Below are 21,214 nucleotides of genomic sequence, written 5' to 3'. Positions count from 1 at the left end.
TAAGTAACAAACAACCAACGGAAGGATTAAGACCAAAGGAAGATTACATTTTAATTTAAATGCGATTAATACAGGTATGCCTTGTATATTATATAATTTATATGTTTTGTATTTTATTTTGTATATGGTGAATAAAGATCAAAGAACTATTACTCTTTCTATACCATCAACAACTGTACTACCTACTCCTATAGTCTAGGTAGAGCTCTTCAATCTAGGTAGTAGAGCTCAGATAGAGTTATCAATTTGCTCACAGCACACATTACAATATTTGTAGATTGAAGATTTAAATATCATAAGATTCAAATTATATAAAATGTCTACTATCATCAGTCGACGAACGATATAACCAAAGAACAATGCCTTGAGAAATAAATCCTTCATCGGATTCGATATCTATTAGAAAAAGTTTGCAAGGCGTATCCACATCAGGCTCCCTTGGGAAAGGCGGCGGCGGCGTTCCGACAACAGACAGCGGGTGTCAGCCGCCACGTGCTACCCAAGGCCACTCGCTTAGTGTCAAGGTCATTGCCACTCCAGCTCAGTACACGCGGCACCCACGCTTCTCCTGTCACCACAAATAGACCGACCCACTCAAAACAACCAATACATCGCTTAAAGAGGTCAGAAGACCAACGGCCTCTTGCTTGATGTGCTTGGACGAAATAAGAAACATGGGAACACCTTATCTGGCCTTCTTTTCATATGTTCAGAATCTATTATATTGTCGACCATATGCACCGACTTGCACGTCTCTCATAAATTTCAAATATGAAGAAGCTTTTGATGACCCACTTATTCTCATTCCTGCCACTGAGTTCAGTTTATCAAAATTGTGAATGTATATGATATAAAGTACCTACTTAATATGAAGATTCACATTCAGTTAACATACACAAGACTTGTTCCTAAAACATAAAAACAACATAGAATTCTACCTTTGCAAATTGGAGTTATTGTCAATCCAAATAACTATTAACCATTATAAAATGTTTATTGCTTATAAATTCAAACAATAATGCCAAAAATTTAAAAATGCATTGCAATGAAACAGACTCAAACCTTGAGCTACTTAAACCTGAATGTATTGAAATGTATTATAATTTATATATTATGGTTTCTTAGAAACAACCAGTGTTTTAGAAAGTCTATATTACCTTAATGAGTGAGCCAGATAGTTGACTTTTGATTTTTATGTATCATTACATCATATCTAAATGATATGATACATGATACCTAAACTAGAAGTAAAGTATTTTATTAGATAAACCTCTTCTAAAAAAATATACTCGTTTAAAATTTTGCAGACAATAAAGCGAGGGCACCGATAAGGGGATGGACGGGTCAATTGATTGCAATGCGTATGCTTTGAACACAAACAATTATGGCATGTCTGGGTATGCCACCCTTGTTGTCTGGCGTAGGGATTTCCTGTAATAACATTATTATAAGTGCATTATATGCGGTATATAGTCAATGATCGCAATATTAATGCAATTTATACTTACATATTGACACTTCTGTGTTATTCTGTAATCGAAAAATACATAAAGCAATTCAAGTTAAAAGTATGTTTAATATTTCATGACATGCTATACCTAATCGAGTAAACGATATACGTTCACTATATTAACTGAATATAAATATAATGTAAGTAATCAGTTACGCAATTTCCTAATCCAACGTAATGAATGACATCAAATTAAGCTCTAAGCTTAACAGAAAACATTACTGGAAGTTTAATTTGCGATTAAGGCGAGTATAGAATGCGGGGTGAGCGGTGGCGTGGAGGCTTCGGAGTGCATGCGGGGCTCGGGGCGTGGGGGGTGCGGGGTGCGGAGCGGGCGTGCCGCGGGCCGCCACTTCTCTGTACTCGAGGAGCCCTGGTACACCTCGGTTTCCGGCGGTTGCTCCCTCGCGAATTCGCAAGTGTCCCGCCGCATCGGGTTCCGTGCAACCCGTATCGGCCACGTGCTCGCCGCTTGCCTGTTGACGGTTACACCTTGCCTTACGCACCTTCTCCATTGATAATACATAATTACGACGGATTACACTTCGATGCCGGCTTCCTTGACTACCGCCATAAAAGTTGTTACAGTGATCTGCTACTTCATTTTATCTCATTCATTATTTTAAAAAGTATTACCACTAATTTCATAGCTACAATTAGTTCTATACTTATGTTATTACTTTAAGTACACTTTACTTCAATTTAAACTTTAAAGTTTGTAAATTAGTTAATATAAAGTAAATGGACCGTAGCACAATAATTTCAGTGTCCCATACTGTTAATAGCACAGTATGGAACCTATTCAAACGTCTGGGGATGATCGTGAACACACGTACAAAATATACAATATGTATAAGGTAAGTCTCCATAGCCTTTTATGCGCTTCTTACGGTGTAATATTAAATATGAGAAAAAAAAAACAAAATTATATCATTCGAATAATTTAAGTTATAAAAATTTTCTATCTATTTTTCAGCTGTATTTTAGACTTAAAATTACTGCTTCATGCTGCTTTTCTGAGCGACAAATTAAACATCATAGAGCCATCTATGATGTTTTTAGTACGATGTATCGCACTAAAAACATTTCTGTATGTTAACATATTCAGATATCGCTTTTCTATAGAAGATTTTTATCTGTTACTAGCCGCTTGTCCCGAGTTCACCCGTCTGAGTCTAGAACTCTAGAACATAAAAAAATAGCTTAAATTACTTCGAAAATATGAAGAATGTGAAATAATATAAGATTTTTGTTAAGCCGTTTGAGTATAAACAAATAACCAAGAAATGTCTAGTTTTTATTATATTAAATTAAGACAGAGAATTACAACATTTTTATATAATAAATGGTTATTAATTGATCCATTCTTACACATTATTATGTATAATGTTAAATTATTTTAAACATTTCACTACCGACCAGTAAATTACATAATATGTAGGTATATCGAAGCTAGTGAGGAGTCCTTGTTTATAAACGTTAGGAAACACATATACTTTTAGGATATTTATTTCATATAATATGTAAAAATATAAATTGGGCAACGCGGAGCAAGAATACCCCACGGTATTTTCTGCATGGAGCTACGACATACTAATTACTATGTACATGGTGGTAAGTTGTTCACGAACAAAATAATTTCTAAAATGTTTTTATCGCGAGCAAAAATCAATTAATTTCCAGAAGGAATTATAATGAAGGATAATGAAAGGATTATTAATGATAAAGTTAAGAAATAAAGGATTTATTGATATGACTAAAATTCTTAATTACTTTACCAATGTTCTTAATTAAAAAGAAATGAATGCATCTAAAAATTATAATTGTAGAAAAATTAGAATTTGAAGGTTTATCACACGGTTGCTTGTAGCCTGTAAAATACAAGAGCGATCTACAAATTGGCAATATTTTTGTTAGATTATAAAGTTACCTAAGTAAAATATTTAAAGAAAAAATACCTTTATTTTCTATTATGTATAATAATATATTGTATATATATATTATGTAAGGTTATTTATAGTATAGTTATTATACATATATGTATAGTTATTTATGTGCATAATATAATGTACTTTTTGTGTAAGTATCATACTTTTTTATTTTCATGTTTAAATTTAAATTCTAATTTTATTTCCAAAATTTTATTTACTAAATATTTCGCTTTTTTACCGCTTGGTTGCCTGGCAGAGATCACTGCTTAGTGATAAGGCCGCCGATTGTACTACATCTTTCTTGACCATATTTTCTTCTTATTGTTTCCTATTATTAAGTGATTGTATTACAATAAAGTGTAATAAATAAATAAAATAAATTTATAGTAGATGGAAATATAAGAAATATAATTCAATGGAAGCTCCTAGACAATATAGAAATAGGAAATTCTACTGGCATTAAACTTACATTTTAAACCCTAAATAAAATTTAATCCACTAACCTTTACTTTACTATACCAATCTTTCTGTAAACTATAAATTAGTTTTACTGTTTTGGAAAACATAATATATAATTATTCATGTTAAACTAAATAGGGTCAATGTACCACTAGCTGACCAAGCGCCAATACATGACCGAAATTCAAATATACGCGCCAATTAAGAAAATACGGCAGCCCCAGATGATAGTTTATTGTTTTTTCTATAAAGCAACATCATCTATAAAATAAAAACAAACCTTGCTGCCATTGGTCAGAAATATTGACATTTTTTCAACACGAAGATGTTATTAAGTAGGTGCCCCGTAAGTAATCACATTTTTTACTAAGAGTTTTTTATCGGGAGTTGATTGGGAAATCTTAATTTATCTTGAATGCAATCGATTACTCTTTATATGTCTTGTTATAGGCATAATGTTGAACCATTCTGTTATAGACTTTCGGCTTCATTTTTTAGGTGAACAGTTTTTCATGATTTTTAGCGGCCTGGTTATCTTTTGGAGCAACGAAAACAATTTTTCGCCTATTGTTGACCAGTATGGTCAGCTCTTGGTTCTTTATATTTTGCTAAGAAAGACTTGCTTTGGTTTGTGCTTATACCTACCTAATTTAACAAACCATATAAGCCGTAGTTAAGTCATAGCTTTATGTTGCATATTTCCAAAAGCTGACCACCGTAAGATTTTTATACCGAACTTAGTTGGTCAGGTTTCGGGGCCGAGAATATTATTAACCTTGAGTTGTCCACTTGATTTCCGTGACCAAGTGGTTTGATTTCATCAATCTATCTGTATTTATTAAATAATATATTTATTTATTAAACAAAACTAATGTTCGAAGAAGGACATTTTGTCCATTTTGAAAATGGTCAACTTTTAGAGTAATGATGGTCAGATATTGGTGATCAGTGGTCAAGTAATGGTGTTTTTAGCAGAAATAACTTTCAGAGTAGTTTTCATAAAACCTTTGAAGGTTATCAAATTGATATTAAGAACAATAGTTACAGTGAGTATTCAATTATCTGTGTCCCAAAAATAACATTGAACGTAAAACAAATAACCCGTTTTTTATATATAGCTAAAGATAAAACCGCTTAAATGGTCAACTAGTGGTACATCCACCCTATAACTCCACTTATTTACGTGGGCGGTTGAAATATAAATAGACAACACAACCGATAATAACTCGTAATTGTTTGTGTCTAAAGTCGCATTACACACATTGCTACTATTTATTTTATTCAATTATTTATATTTTTATCAATCTATTGGTACTTCTCATTAATTAGGATCTGAAACACCAAATGGAAAAATGATCTGCCTGTCCGTCAAGGTCCTTTTTCATAGGAGCGCGTGGAGCTATCAAGCTGAAATGTATATATTATTGAATACTTAGGTCTACCGTCCCTTGAAGATGTGAAAAAAAAATCAAAATTATACGCCAAGGCAATCGAAAGATACATCCGCCTATACTGCAAATTTTCGACATTCGCAAGGGGATCAAATCTACTACCCTTGAACAAACAGTTAAATTTACAGTTACAAAAATCTAAATATAAACAAAACAAATTTTAACGAAACCCTCGGTGCGTAAGTACGTCTCTTTTTTTTCATAAGTTACCGTTAGACATAACACTAGGTTGTCTGAAAAAAAATAATTAGATAAGTTTAAGTATAATAATTAAGTAAAATAAGCAGCAGCTAGAGCTGAAGGGCCAGTTTGAACACCTTTTGTAAAATTAAATATTGATATTTTTAAAATTGTAATCTTCTCTTTGTGCAGTTATTAAATAAGTAATTTTCTTTAATTAAGACCCTGGCTTTCATTGCATAAGTAATTTAATGGGAATTTAAGTTTCATCTTTGTTTATAAGGAACTACATAATGTACATTGTACGTACCTCTTGATGAATTATTATGGTTTAAATTTAATATTATAATAGCAAACAGGAAGAAAAAGTAGTTAATATTTGGAATCTTACCGCCGGAAAGAGAAGCAAAGAGTTTATTTTTCTGTATTTTGGAAATGTTGGATATCTTAAAATCGACGAACTTTTCTTAACACAAAATAAATTTTTCAAAACCGTCACACGTGCTCTACCTGTAGTTAACTATTATCATTTGATAACTATTATCATTACAATATTTAATATTATTACACAACACCTTCTACATATTATATCTTTATATATAAAAATGAATCGCAAAATGTGTTGGTAAGCGCATAACTCGAGAACGGCTGAACCGATTTCGATAATTCTTTTTTTATTGTATTCCTTGAAGTACGAGGATGGTTCTTATGTAGAGAAAACGTAAATATTATGTACCACGGGCGAAGCCGGGGCGGACCGCTAGTCTTATATATAAAAATGAATCGCAAAATGTGTTGGTAAGCGCATAACTCGAGAACGGCTGAACCGATTTCGATAATTCTTTTTTTATTATATTCCTTGAAGTACGAGGATGGTTCTTATGTAGAGAAAACGTAAACATGTACCACGGGCGAAGCCGGGGCGGACCGCTAGTTCTATATAAAAAATGTACCACAATCCAAAAAACCTATTTAATTTTGGAATCAATGTCTGCCTGTTTGCTCTCTGTTTGGTTATCATGCGAAAACTACAGATTTTGATGAAGTTTTGTAATATAATGTTATCGGAAGAAAGTCATTTGTATTTTAATCTACGCTAGTGCCAACAAAGTCGTGGGCATATCTAGTATTCAATGTTTGCAAGAAGATCCTGGAGTTCTCCTTAGAGTATATATATTTTTATTAAATGTAAAATATTAATGTTTATATTATTTAAACAATATCCGACAAAGAAACGGAAGTTACTTAGAAATATGCGTGCACACCGTTTTTAAAGGAATAAGAATAATATTTACATCATATTTCCTACGAGAAAAGAAATAATCACCACTACCACAAAAGAGCACTCCAAAAAACAGAGGACAACAGAGAGGAAACACGTTCAATTCCAATACCCTGATCGAGAATAGTGTTGAATATGACATCATCATCATTACCATTATAAGCCGAGATTATAAGATTCATTTTTTGAAAATTATTTTTTGTCTTTTTTAAATGACAAAGCAAAGGATATGAGGGATCATCATTATGATGCTGAGAAAATTAAAAAAAAAACCTTTAATATGGAGCTGGTTTTTTTTTTTAATTTTCAAGCATACTTGAAATCTACTAATTTTTAATTAGTCTATTTATTTTAGTAAATACTACTAGGTGTCAGGAAATTATTTGATATTTATTTTTAAAAGTTTTATAACTTACGCAATCTCTGGTTAAGAGCTCTATGTTTTCACATAAAAATTATGTCTCTTAAAATCACCAGCGTTTAAATACAGGATTTTTGATAGCTTCGATTTTTAAGCAAGTCAACAACAAAAAAATTTGGTATTTTATAAAGTAAAATTATTTAATAATATTATCTGTTCATACATATTTCAATGTAGAGTCAAAAATTGGTAGATAATTTTTATTTTTTATCTTAACTTAAAAACTGTAAGATGACTAATAGAATCAAAATCAATAAATGTATTTCAGTAGAAACTAGTAAGTGGTAAGCTGTACTCAATCTTGTTCTGTATAATTTTTGGTACAAAATTTTTTTTTTTTTTAATAATCATCGGAAATGTTGTATTATGGTATTGTGATTACTGAATATAATTCAGACAACTAAATTTAACTTAGATCATTATGATTGAAATAACTTTTTGTAAAGAGCCGCTAATGTAGAGTCTATACCAAGTCATATTTATTTCAACAGATAGGTATGTATTATAAATTATAAAAAGTAATATACATTCGCAAGTACATAATGATGCAGTCTCGAACTAATAATAGATGTATTGTCCTTGTATAATAGAAAAACTTGCCTCCAAATGACTTAAAAATGTTAGACATTTTATTTGTTCTTATAAGAGCAAAACGTTTTGTTCTTATATGAGAGTTATAGCTGTATAGTCCATTAGATATATTCAAAAGAAGTAAAATTGTTTGTCAGGTTATTTTTTTAACCGTACAATTTATAGAGCCAAGTTTAAAGTGCTTCGAAAACGTTATGAAGACTATATTAGCGCCATCGGCATATGACGGCGGGCATGGGTACTACAGCGGGTGGCTCAAGATTACGCGCGGAGCGACGCGGCCAGCGCCCCACCGCAGCTCGCGGTCTAAACGCCACGCAGTCTTCCCGCGCGGTTCGCACGTGTGTCTAGCGCATCACACATAACTCCGTAAATGTTTTCCGCTGATTTCGATAATAATTCAAGAAAAGTAAATATTGCCCAATGTCATTTTGTGAACCTACATTTGATGTGAACTCTAACTATACAATGAACTGTGTACTGTGGAATTAAAGTGCTCTATCAATTAATATTGGAATAATTTCAATTTTACTTCCTCAATTTTTTTATCAAATCTTAATGAAGCCGGACTACCTACGTAAATAATTGGATTTAAGCGTTCTTTATGAATGAAGTAAGTATACGTGGCGGTTGTTTATGCATTCTATTATACTTAATACGTTCTAGTATTGTGTTATCTCAATAATTTAATAATATGTATTAACCATTTCATGTAATTTTACGTCACTTTCATTAACATTTATATATAATTTATGAACATATAATATATGTAATATCTATTTTAATAAAATAAAATATGCAGATGTGTAATACTTAATACGTTAATAGAATCTTTGTATGCTTAAATACATATACAATATATATGCTTATACTTTATTATAACGCTTTATTATTATATTTCTCATGTCTTCAAATATATAAATATTAGAAACTACTGCTAATTAAATACAAAATATGATAAAATACTATCAGAGTAGGTACAAACTGGGACAGAGATACCCTGTGATATAAAGATAAGAATTTATATAATACTATGATATATTTATGAGTTTCATTATGAATAAGTCTTTTAACTTACTATGCGTTCATAAAAGATTTTATTTTTATTTTTGCCCCGCTTTACCCCTATTAAGCGGGGCTCTACGGGGACTAAATTTCTCTATCTTTAAATATGATCCACTATACCTTCCTATCTGTTGGTAAATATGAATAAAACAGCTAGGTATTACATATCTTTAAAGAATGTAGTACGTTAATGTTTAGTAAATAACTAGAAGCTTCTTCTAAATATATAGGTATATATAGGTAGGTACCTAGATAATGAAAAAAGATTAAGTAAATTTTGAAAAACATAAAAATATATATTAAATTTTGAGTTGTTGCTTATTTCAATAATTATACAAAGAAAATCTCATTCACATACTTATTCATAATATTATTATATAGGATTTTTTTTCAAAACTCTATTTTCTATTTTGTAAAAATTACATACTTACACATTTATGGTCTACAATTTTGGTATGTATATAATATATTCGATTTCTACAACAAAGTAAATTCAAAGAAATACCTAAATAAACAATCATAACCAAAAGCTACAAAAATATAAAGAAAAAAAGTAAACAAAGCGCTGGGTCGACTTTGACTCTACATTTTTTATACGTGATCTAAAACATTCACCTGCTCGTATTTTTTATGTTCTATTTGAATTCACCCTCAAATTTGTAGACAAGCTATGTTGAGAAATGCATTCCAATTGTAATAACATCAATTGATTTAACGCTATTTTAGTGGGACGAATTAAATGGGGTCATTGACCGTTACAATTATGTTCTAAATAGCTGACACAGCTCTACATTGATAGTAGATATTATGTGAGAGTAGGTACTTACTTTTATAAGCTTGTATAATCCGAATGTTTAATATCCATTCTTGGTATGTATCATTATGTATATTTAATTAAACAAATATTATTTTTCCTAATTATTATATTTATTATAGTTCAATTACCTACCTACATGTTTTCCGAATTGAAAGTCATGCGTGGATTTTTTTTAACAACAAGTAAGCGTTGAGGAATTTAATATAGGTACCTACTATAAAAGAAACGAATACTTACCACTTTAATAAATTGTTTTAAATCTTGTACCTAATATCTGTAAGTATGTGTAACTATAACTACTCATATTTATGCATTTATAGTAAGTACTTATACATCGAGTATGTACCTACTTAATTCAAAAAAATACAAAATTTCCAATATGTTTACTTTTCTTTTTAATATAAATAACTTAAAGTAACTTTTCGATGTTTATTAAAGCTACCTACTTTTTAAAACTTTCTACTTTCCACGCTCTAAAAACATATTAGAAACACAATCATTATGGATGCTTCGTTATAATAATAATTTTCAATTATGATACCTACATCGGTAAACGATGGATGTAAAACAATTATAATTATTAAAAATACACTGATATTAGTTACATTAATGGTTTCATCTAAATATTTACATATACAAATTAAAAATTATGAATGAAAACGTAGATAAAAATTTATCAAACGCAAATCCTAAATTTCGAGTAGGCACCTAGCATGAATGTTTCGGCTCGATCGAAATAGTTTATTGCAAAATCGTATATCATATAAAGCAATTAACGTGTCCTTTCACTTACTCGATAGTGGTATGTAATGTTCAGATCCATTGGGTCCGCAGCAGCCGGTGTGCCACAAACCGGTCTGAGGAGAATGAGACCAACTTGCCGTCAAACCAGTACACGCTACACAATACTGATCAATTGATTTTTGAAACTTCGATAATTTTAATTGTTGCCACGTGAAGTGAAATAAACATTATTGCCATACGTATCATACACAGGTATCATATAACTTATTGCGATTTAATTATGTATAACTAATGTTGTTTAAAAAACATATATTATTTATTTTTTGTATTTATTTATCATAAGCACGTAATAACGATACAATATTTAAATCAATGATATAAAAACTCATTGAATATCATTATTCAAATAAAAAATTAGCTACTTGTATTATAGTGTTTTGCGGAAATACTAGACATGCATATAACTCCCAAAATATTAAATAATGTTAATAAGTATATAGTTTGTTAATAAATAGGTATAACTAATTACTAATTAGTGAAAAATATTTATCTGAAGTAGGTCACTAGGTACAGTCTGATCCGCCTTTAGTATGTACTGTATGTAGCCTTTTTCACCAATATGTACTATAAAAGTTAAAAGATTATTGATTCATTTTATGAAAGGCGAAAGCTCTAGAAAGATAATACTAGTACCTACGATGATGTAAAGCGACGTTACTTTACTTTGTAATCTATTATTAAGTAAACCTTTATAATATAATGCATTATGTTATGTACACTTAATTATTTTAAGTGCCTTGGTTGTAGATCGACTATTATTTTAGGCCTTCAATTTAAATAGATAAATCGTTTTTGCTATAACACATAATTGCTGAATAATTTTATAAAATTGATCTTAAGTATCACGTCGAAAGTTAACGATGTTGTTGCGCAGTAATCACAGTTAGTTTGATGTCGGTTTGTAAACTACCAACTTACTAAGAACGAAGGTCAGGAACGAAGAAAAGCTATTTTCTTGTTAATCCTAATATTTAGATTTTAAGTAGAGTTCAAATTTTAATATAGGAAATAGTTCACCTAGTGATGTGCCGCTGCCGCGGCCGGATCGTTAAAAATATAGTAACACTAGAGGTCCGCCCCGGCTTCGCCCGTGGTACATATTTCGCAATAAAAGGTAGCCTATGTCCTTTCTCGGGTATCAAAATATCTCCATACCAAATTTCATGCAAATTGGTTCAATAGTTTAGGCGTGATTGAGTAACAGACAGACAGAGTTACTTTCGCATTTATAATATTAGTATGGATATATCCACGGACATTAAAGACACAAGATAGACACGGATACAGATCTTTATTTCAATGTACAAATACCAAAATAGTATTTTTACAATGTTTGTCTGTCTGTCTCTTTGTTCCGGTTAATCTCTGGAAAGGCTGGACCGATTATGACCGGACTTTCACTGACAGATAGCTGATGTTCTATGGAGTAGCTTAGGCGCGTAGAGCTTCCCTTGCAATGATCAAGAAATATTTTTGGCTGATATATATACGTATATATATTTCAGAAACCACCTGTTTTGTAGGGAATACAATTTTAGAATTCAATTAGTTATGCATTTTTTTTTCTATTTAGGGCCCATTTAAAGAACCGGTTTAACTTTGCTTGGACAATTCCGGTTGGACTACAGGGCGTAAAACCGAAAATTTCAAGGCATATAGGTATAATGCAAGCGTATAATATTATATTCTACTACTGGTACTAATTCAACAAATAAATTGAAAAATACATCTTGTAGTACTTAAAAATTAATAGTTTCTTTCAGTACGTATCCACGGATAGTACGTATCTGTGGATAAAGATATACAAAACATCACTTGTGACAACATCGCAATATTTAATTAAATAATATATTGACTGAATTATATCATAAAAAACATCTGGCATTTTTCGATAGGTATGTATTGAATTTACAAGATCAAACTGTAAGTTACTAGGAAAAATAATTCAGTTATACAGGGTCAGTAATCACTACTTACATATTATAAAACTTTGTTATAAAACAAAGTCCACCACCGCTTTTTGTTTGTCCGTTTTCGATAAAACCTACTACAGTATAGCGCTAAATTATCTGTGGTACTACTGCTACTGTGGTTTTTGAAAAACCCACGGGGAAAAGCTAGCCCCATGTTATAAAACGGACGACTAAACATATCTAAGACCTAAGTACCAATTTTTTATAAGCCTTTAAAACAATGTCGCGTTCCGCGTCTGTCCTAATGTCTGTATGAATGTAATACTTATGTTGTTATGTTGCTGAGATCTTTAAAACTTGGCAATAGATTATGATCAGGCTTTTTTCTTGATGAATGTACATATTATATTATAATTGGTTAAGTTTTCTACAAAGCAAGCGAAGCCGAGCGTGGAAAGCTAGTTAAACATGATGAGAAAATAGCATAATATTCAAGACATTGATATAAAAAACTTAAAACAATTTGTATATAAGGTAATTTTTCATAGTGTGATGGATTTTTTTTTTTAATATCTGATTTTTCTTGCAATCTGCCTGAAAATTAGGCATTTAGCTAGAGATTATGAAGGTAAATTAAATGACTTGAATGGTATTAGTCCAATGACCAATTCATTATATTATGCTAAGACCTCATATTATGAGGTCCTGTGGGGCCTTTCTTTAAATTCTTTTAAAATGTCGGATTTCCGTATCCATCAGATTACAGGCAAGTGCGTTTGGATGGTTTTTTAAACGTTTTGCGTAGCTTTTCAGCCTTGTGGAGATCTCCTGTTTCACTAGGGGTATATTCAGGTCACGATGTAGTTGGTTATATTTTGTGACATACCACGGGGCATCTGTTATCATCCGCAGCATTTTTGATTGGAACCGTTGCAGGATTTCCAAATTGGAGTTTGATGCCGTGCCCCATAGCTCAATTCCATACGTCCACATAGGCTTCAGTATGCATTTGTATAGGAGTAGCTTGTTATCCAGCGACAGACCGGACTTGCGCGACAGTAGCCAGTACATCTTCCTAAGTTGTAGCCCAAGATTTTTCCTTTTATTAAAAATGTGTTGATGGAAAATTGAAAACAAAACTTATAAAACAATTCCAATAATACGTCAAATAAAAAAAATATTTAAACTGTTGACTGTGTTGACTTAATTTAAACCTTAATAAAATTTAAACATAAAAAATTATCACTTACGGTGCGATTTGACTTTTAATTATTGTAAAGCAATTTATTGATTGATCCTAAAACATTGTTGAATTGTGTTTTATTTTTTACAGCGGACTGAAACTATCGACGCCTCATTATCAAATACCCGCAGCGCCAAAGCTGGTCTGTACGCCATGAGTGACCAAGTACGTTATGATTTTTTTTTCTCTAATAAAAATTATTTGTTTTTACCCATTTTGGTAATCTATATAGATTTAAGTAATGCATCAAAATAAAATATACATTAATTGTAAAAAATCACTTTAACGTGATATACATATGCACGTGCTAACCTAACGAAGGAAAGGGAAAATAATGAAGTTTTATTTACTTATCTTTATTTCTCACAGACATTTCACACACCATCCTTCGGCGATGAAGAGTTTGATATACCACTGATACATGGACAACACGCAAATAATGGAGGTGCGCAGAATTCCCACATACAGTATACACAAATGCACCATGCTGCACCTCAGGTATGTGATAAGAGAAAAATACGAAAAAAACATAAGTACGTACCTTCAATATACTCATAAAATATATTAGGTGCAATGGGTACAAGTATATACAAGTAATAAAAGCCACTTCGCTAAGTCCCAATTTGACTGAATCTCGGCCCATCCCTTTTTGACAGACGTCACTGATGGTTTAAAAAAAAACAAATGTTAATTGTCAGTTGTCACTTGTCAGATGTCAATGTCCCTAATGATAAAAATGTAGTTGTTTTTGTACATAATCATTGAATTTAAATTTTCCTTTATTTTATTTTTTGTTAAATATCTGTAAGAACTTTTCAAATACGAAATTACCATGATAACTATATCTTATCATTGAAGGTTGGTATGATGAATCCTGCTCAAGATGGTCTAGCTCCGCCGGGCGGTGCACCGTCTTATCAACAACCATTATATTTGCAAGAACCGCACACACCTGTAACAACTCACAGGTAAATGGAATCTTCCGAAAGCGTGATATAATTTGATCAGGATTAATAATTAAGATTTTACATAATATTTAACAGTAATATCTTTTCTCGCAGTGGTGCTGTAGCGCCTTCCGGGAATTATATGATTCAGCAGCAGCCAGGAGGTCAACAACAGCTATTAATGTTGCAACCAACCCAAGTAATGAGTGGCCCACCAACCCCTAGCACACCCACGCAGCAGGCTCCAGTATATGGTTCCCCTCAAAGAGCCTCTCCACCTGGCACCACTAGTGATGACTCTGATGACAGCGTACCATCACAACATTCCCAGGTACTTTCAACATTTAATGATATAATTATATTAGCTTTAAGTTTTACTAATAAATGATTTTAATGATATGAAATAGTTTATTTGTTAGCAGTTAAGTTTCAAACTACTTAATGAATTTATAATTTTATCCTGTCCAAATAATGAAAGAACCATCATCAATTTTATTTCAAAATTTAAGTTCTTACAACACATAACAGACTTTTAAAAATTGTACTTAGTTACTAGTTAGTATTAATTGATAATATAGTTCATTGGCATATACACGAGTAATTAGAGATTATGGTATGTAAGTGTAGTTAAATCTAATGAATTGGTTGTTTGTTGGTAGTTGCCTGGTGATGCGGAAAGCCTTCTGCCTATACATTATTGCTCAGCGAGCCGGCAGCAACAAACTGCGCTTCATCAGGTATAGGCAAATTTTTCTAGTTTAGTATCTTTAGCTATGTCAGTACTTGAATCCCTTTTGTGTGTTTGCCAATGAATTATCAAATTTAGTCTTTACTTAATCAAACACATAAGTAATAAATATTGTATATATATTCCTTACTCTTTAATAGTGTTGCTAACATTATGTATATTTTCTATAGATGAATATGACAATGGGGGTAAAAAGATCTTCACCTGAACCTATGGATAATGGAATTAATCGTGGACAAATGCAGAAAAAGCCAAAAGTACAAAAGAAAAAGAAGAAACGGGATCCAAATGAACCACAAAAGTATGTACTACTCTTTTTTTCATTTATGTGTTTAATTTTATTGTAAAGTATACAATAAGAATTATCTCTTACAAGTCAAACATAATCTTTTTTGTTGTAGGCCAGTATCAGCATATGCCTTATTTTTTCGTGACACACAAGCTGCTATTAAGGGTCAAAATCCAAATGCAAGCTTTGGTGAAGTTTCTAAGATAGTTGCATCTATGTGGGATGGATTAGATTCTGAACATAAAAGTGTAAGTATTTTGAAAAATTTTTTGATCTAAGTTTCAGTATTATTCATTGTAAAAATAATTATTGTTTGCAGGTTTACAAGCAAAAAACAGAAGTAGCCAAAAAAGAGTATTTGAAAGCTTTAGCAGCATATAGAGCCAGCTTAGTGTCAAAGGTAAATATCATAAAATTGTCTGTGAATAAAACTTGTGTGTTATTTATTTATTAAGTGATCACACAAACAATCATAAAGGGCCAGCCCATCATACTCAATAATTGATTAAGTGTAAAAAACTAAAAACACACTCCAATTTGTCGGGGAGATGTGGGGGCAATTACAAACATAATACTGAGTTAAAAAATATATCCAATTAGGCTACAATATTTTTTAATGAAGCGGGAAGAGATAAGAATTACATTAACTTTTTGAGTATTCAGGCTAAGGACAAAATATACTTGAACAATTAAAACCATGACAAAATACATAAATCAATGGATGATCTATATAAATTTCAATTTGAATCAATGAACAAAGCGCTAAGTGATTCATTTGGTTAATTTTACCAATGTTTATTTTGGTTGATTTTATTTTAGTGTGTGTACATCAAATAAGCGAATGCTAATTCTAACCCCACTATGTCAAATTCTTCGAAAAGATTCTAAGATTCTATTGAATATTCAATACTGAACATCCCTGAATACGAGTTTTCCATTACAAAAGATCACGAAATAATGCTCTAGCTCTATGTTCGTTTGATGTAAATGCACCGTTACGAAAAGGCAGATGAATGTATCAATGACATTGGTTCGCGTCTTGGTTCGCACTTGATTCGCGTATTAGATATAAGCTTCTTCGTCGAACATAATATCGTCACGTTAATAGTCAAAAATAATGTGTAAATGCACCTTTCAACGAAATCAATACATATATTTTCGCCTTACTTTAAAAAAATATTGCAATGCAAAATAAAAAATATCTACCTATACTATCTTTCCGCCCGCGGCTTCGCCCGCGTTTTCAGAGAAAGCCCCGCATAGTTCCCTTTCCCGTGTGATTTCCGGGGTAAACCTTTCCTATCTCTCAAGTTGGATCGAACTGCACAATATGGTGTACGAATTTTCAATTTTATTATAATCGGTTAAGTGGTTTAGGAGTCCATTGAGGACAAACATTGTGACACGAGATTTATATAAATTAAGATATATCTTTGAAATTTTCTGTTTTACTATGAAATTCGTTTGTAAATTAGCAATTTTATTAGTATTATATAAAAAAATGAAATCAATTATAAAAAAATATTTTAAACCTGGCAACTTTACAATACTCTATACTCTCTGGTACGAAACTTAAAGCTCTCTAAATGTCAATGTCACTTGCCCACTTGACGTTAGTGAAATGCCGATATTTGAGTCGGACAGCGGACTAAATTATATTTTCATTTTTCATGCTTTACTTTCTGAAATAAACTTGATTGCACGATGTATTTCAATCCAGCCGACTTTGATATAGTACGTTTTATCAACAGTTATGTCAGAATTATCATTTATCCACGCAAATTACTAACGCAACAATGCGTCGAAAGCTCTTTGTTTAAGCTTTGTATACTTGAATACAATCTTGATTCACAATCTTGTTTATTTTTGTTATAGGGATCAGAACAAGACAATCAAGTGATGTTTAATCACAACAATACAAATACCAATTACGGAAATTATTATCAGGGCCAAGGATACGGTAATGGCCATTCACCTCAAGGGTTTGTACCTAATGCGACTCCTCAAGGATATTCTCCACAAAACTATCCTGGTGGGCAACCCCAAACTACATACGCTGGACAACAACCTCAGGGCTACCCGAATAATCCTCAACAATCACCTCAAAACTATCAAGGAAACATAGGACATCCAGGCCAATCATACCAAGTATGTAAAAATTTTATGAATGTTATTATTACCGACCATTCGAATTTTTCGAATATTTTTTAAAAAAAATTATTTTATTTATGTACTTGTCAATCATCATTAAAGTTGGGTTTAGCTGCTTCATCAACACTGTTGTATTTTGTTGACATGAGTGTTTTTCTACAAATGAACAATTAACAGTATTTCAACAATTTTACATTCTCGAAACCCATAAAATAAGGTCAATAATCAAGATTACCTAGTGTGCAATTTTTGTGTCTTGTAATATAACCTTTTTTTGTTATTGTATGTGAATAATAAGTTATATTCATTCATTCAATTTCCTTGTAGGGGGTACCTGGGCAGCCACCTCAAAACTATCAAGTGAATCCAGCTGCGTCCCCACAAAACTGTCAACCGAACATGACTCAGCAGTCCCCTCGGAACTACCAACCTACCCAATCTCCCCCTAATTATGCAGCAAATGCGGGACTGTCCCCGCCTAACTATAGACAAGTGCAATCTCAGTCACCTCCAATGGCTAATGTGCATGCAGCTATGCAATATCATCACAGTCAGCAGGTAAAACTTATTGGATATTGAAAATGGAATTTTAATTTGAACATGCTAAATTTGCATACAATAAAAGTCACAATCATTATTAAACATTATGATTTCTTTTGAAATTTGTATAAATTTAATATTATTACTAATTGAATTAGTATTGTCATAACAGCATTCTTAATAGGCTTGATAAATTACTGTCTATGAAATTATTGAATATTGAATTGATTATTTAGATGCAGCAAGCGCATCAAGTCCAGCAGTACCAGCAACAGCCCCAACAGAACCATCAACAAACACAGCAACAACAAAATCAGAACCCACAGCAACAGCAGCAACAACTCCATCAGCAACAGCAGCAACAACACCTCCAGCAACAGCAGCAACAACAACAATTACATCAACAACAGCCACCGCAGCAACAGCAAGCACAGAACCAAGCAATAAAAAGTGAACCTCATACAAACAACAATAATGCTGCTTCTGGTATTCCACAACAATCATCAGAGGTAATTTCAAATAGATTATCCCTTTTTAAATGACTTTTGTTAAACAAATGATAACACTGCATGCTGTTAAATATACTAGACAAGAAAGATATGGCGTTTTTACTACTGTGTACTTTTTAATTCATAAAAATTAATTGGATAAACTATGATATATAATTATAATACAACTACATACTCATTTTACATTATATTTAAAAGATTATTAATATTTTTGAGAGAAATATATTACAAATACATTATCTTATTTAATAGAATTTTATGTAACAATTTAAATAATGACTACAGATATTTTAAAAACATGGACCCAATAAATGCAGTCTATGTGTCTATTCTTAAAATCAAATCTCCCTATTGCTATTCTCTATGTAACAATAAAAAAAATATAAATTTGGAGAATATAAAATAGTAAATTAAATTCAAAATATTATTTGCAGCAAAGTGAAACAAATACAACAACATCTTGTGTAAGACAAGGCTGCACCAATCCTGCCATTGCCAACAGTGAATGGGAAAATGAATATTGCTCTAATGAATGTGTAGTCAGCCATTGCAGGTAACTTGTCTCAATTCAACTTTACAATTTAAATATGTATAATGTATTTGTAGATTAATCAATTTGATAAATTTTTTATTAGTGATTAGTTTTTTATTAATTAACTGATCGTAATATGTTTTATTTTATTTAAAATTTAACTTTTTTCTAATGAATCATTTTTTTATTATTTTCAGAGATGTCTTCAGCTCTTGGGTCGCATCAAACACGAACAACCAAATGCAAAATTTTTCTGCCGTGAAATAAAATGCATATCACAAAATTAATTGTATTAAGGGATAATATTTTATATGTTTTTAACATTACAACATTATGTAATACAATGACAAAATAAAATCATTTTGTCAAACAGATTGTTATGTTTTAAATTATACCTCGAAGTTATCAGTATTGTTTTTTTTTTTTGTATAAAGTAGTAAGATAAAACAAATGTTTTTTTTATACTTTTTATGTTGTAATTTAGCTCTTAGCCATATGTAGTTCTGTGAATAACTATTAAAAAGGTTGATAAGATCTTTGAACAGGAACACAACAAATACCTGAAATTTACATATTATTCATTAAAAATTAATTCTTCCAAAAAATAAAATTGTTAAATGAAAAGTGTAATGTAACTTGAACTTGTAATTTATCTTGTCAATAAATCTAAAGAGATGGTATTTTGAAAGTCCAAATATTGTCAGTAGTCCACTATTGGTTGCATCATAGATAAATTAATTATTAATGTAATTGTGACTAGTGATAACATAAATTCATATTTTTTTATTCTCAGTCATTTGTTAATAATGTAATCTTGACATTTAAGTACACTACCTTGTTAAGTTAATGTAAGTTATAATATTGTTTTATTTTAATAGGTAGAATCTCTTATTCAAAAATCATGTTTAATTGATATTCACAAGTTACATTTTTGCCTTAAATAACATTAAGATACTTAGTTTTAAAGTATAGTTTTTAAGTGTTATTAGGCCAACAATACAAAATTTCGACTAAAACATGTCGCGATTATTTTAAAATATAGGTGAACTCCTATGTGAAATAAAAGCATTATCGCAATGTTATGTGAAGTTAGATTTGAATAGTAGAATATTATAGAGATGTTTAACATTGGACTAAATAAGTGATGTATCAAAAATAGCATGACATTAAAAATAATGCATTCTTTATACATTTAGTAGTTATTTCTTGTAAATTGACTATGATAATTATAATCCTATGTACACGGTGGCAATATTTACTCATTCCTCTAGGAGTTGTGCTTAGCATAGGTTTTAGCTGGACCAAAATGTCATTTATATTCAAAGCAATGATATGTTTAAGGTATTGTTTTATTACTGTACATTGATAATTAAACAAATAATGTAAATAAATATTTGCAGTGATAGTAATATTCTAGGACTGCTCACGATACATCGTGTTGTGTTTCGCCTAAGTAGTCCCGTTAGTTCACTTAGTAAGTGGAAATTATCTTTATTAAAATGTAAAATTACAATGTATAAATTATATAACTAGAACTTCATTAAAATTTCTTAAGCAAGTTTTATTTTTAATGCATAGAATCCCTAAACATCCCTGTCCCTTCTATACATAACCCAACACACAAGTGATTCGATGAATAGTGTCTCTATAGTCTCAAGAGAACTATAAATAACTTGGGAAAAAAAGGAATGTAATAATATTTTTATGAAATCGAAATCTATATATTACCCATGATATTACTAAGTGATTGTAGTTTAGAAATATGTAATTCACGTAAATAGCCGAAAATGTGTTGTCTGAACTACAATGCTATTTAGTATTTAGCTAAGAA

General features: G+C 31.0%; 2 protein-coding genes across 4 annotated transcripts in view; one reads left to right on the top strand and one right to left on the bottom strand.

Moving 5' to 3' along the window:
- Positions 1-21,214, bottom strand: part of PIG-P (phosphatidylinositol glycan anchor biosynthesis class P) — a 271,287-nt gene that overhangs the window by 229,215 nt on the left and 20,858 nt on the right. The window lies entirely within an intron of this gene.
- Positions 8,132-20,942, top strand: LOC149485923 (uncharacterized). Of its 3 annotated transcripts, XM_089699258.1 has the most exons (14): positions 8,133-8,438; positions 13,758-13,832; positions 14,037-14,165; positions 14,526-14,635; positions 14,729-14,945; positions 15,274-15,351; positions 15,533-15,663; positions 15,764-15,899; positions 15,971-16,051; positions 17,527-17,799; positions 18,130-18,360; positions 18,579-18,851; positions 19,286-19,404; positions 19,581-20,942. In XM_089699258.1, the coding sequence occupies exons 1-14, from the start codon at positions 8,430-8,432 to the stop codon at positions 19,648-19,650; spliced, it is 1,932 nt and encodes a 643-aa protein (XP_089555384.1). In that variant the 5' UTR covers positions 8,133-8,429; the 3' UTR covers positions 19,651-20,942. The 3 variants fall into 3 exon arrangements, with proteins under 3 accessions (XP_089555386.1, XP_089555384.1, XP_089555385.1); XM_089699260.1 differs by lacking the exon at positions 19,286-19,404 and having other exon boundaries at positions 8,132-8,438; XM_089699259.1 differs by lacking the exon at positions 15,274-15,351 and having other exon boundaries at positions 8,134-8,438.

The sequence above is a fragment of the Colias philodice genome, chromosome 9 (assembly GCF_061535455.1).
Source record: "Colias philodice isolate Cphi_HAF_F1 chromosome 9, ilColPhil1 Martin Lab GWU primary, whole genome shotgun sequence".
Classification (NCBI taxonomy): domain Eukaryota; kingdom Metazoa; phylum Arthropoda; class Insecta; order Lepidoptera; family Pieridae; genus Colias; species Colias philodice.
Note: the sequence above shows the minus strand (reverse complement) of the source record. Positions and strands in the feature narration are given on the sequence as shown.

What these genes read in the sequence shown, in the direction of transcription:
- LOC149485923 (XM_089699258.1), top strand. An exon ending in GATCCAAATGAACCACAAAA is followed by an intron (nt 15,664 to 15,763) that starts GTATGTACTACT and finishes TTTTTGTTGTAG; the next exon opens with GCCAGTATCAGCATATGCCT. An exon ending in ATCCAGGCCAATCATACCAA is followed by an intron (nt 17,800 to 18,129) that starts GTATGTAAAAAT and finishes ATTTCCTTGTAG; the next exon opens with GGGGTACCTGGGCAGCCACC.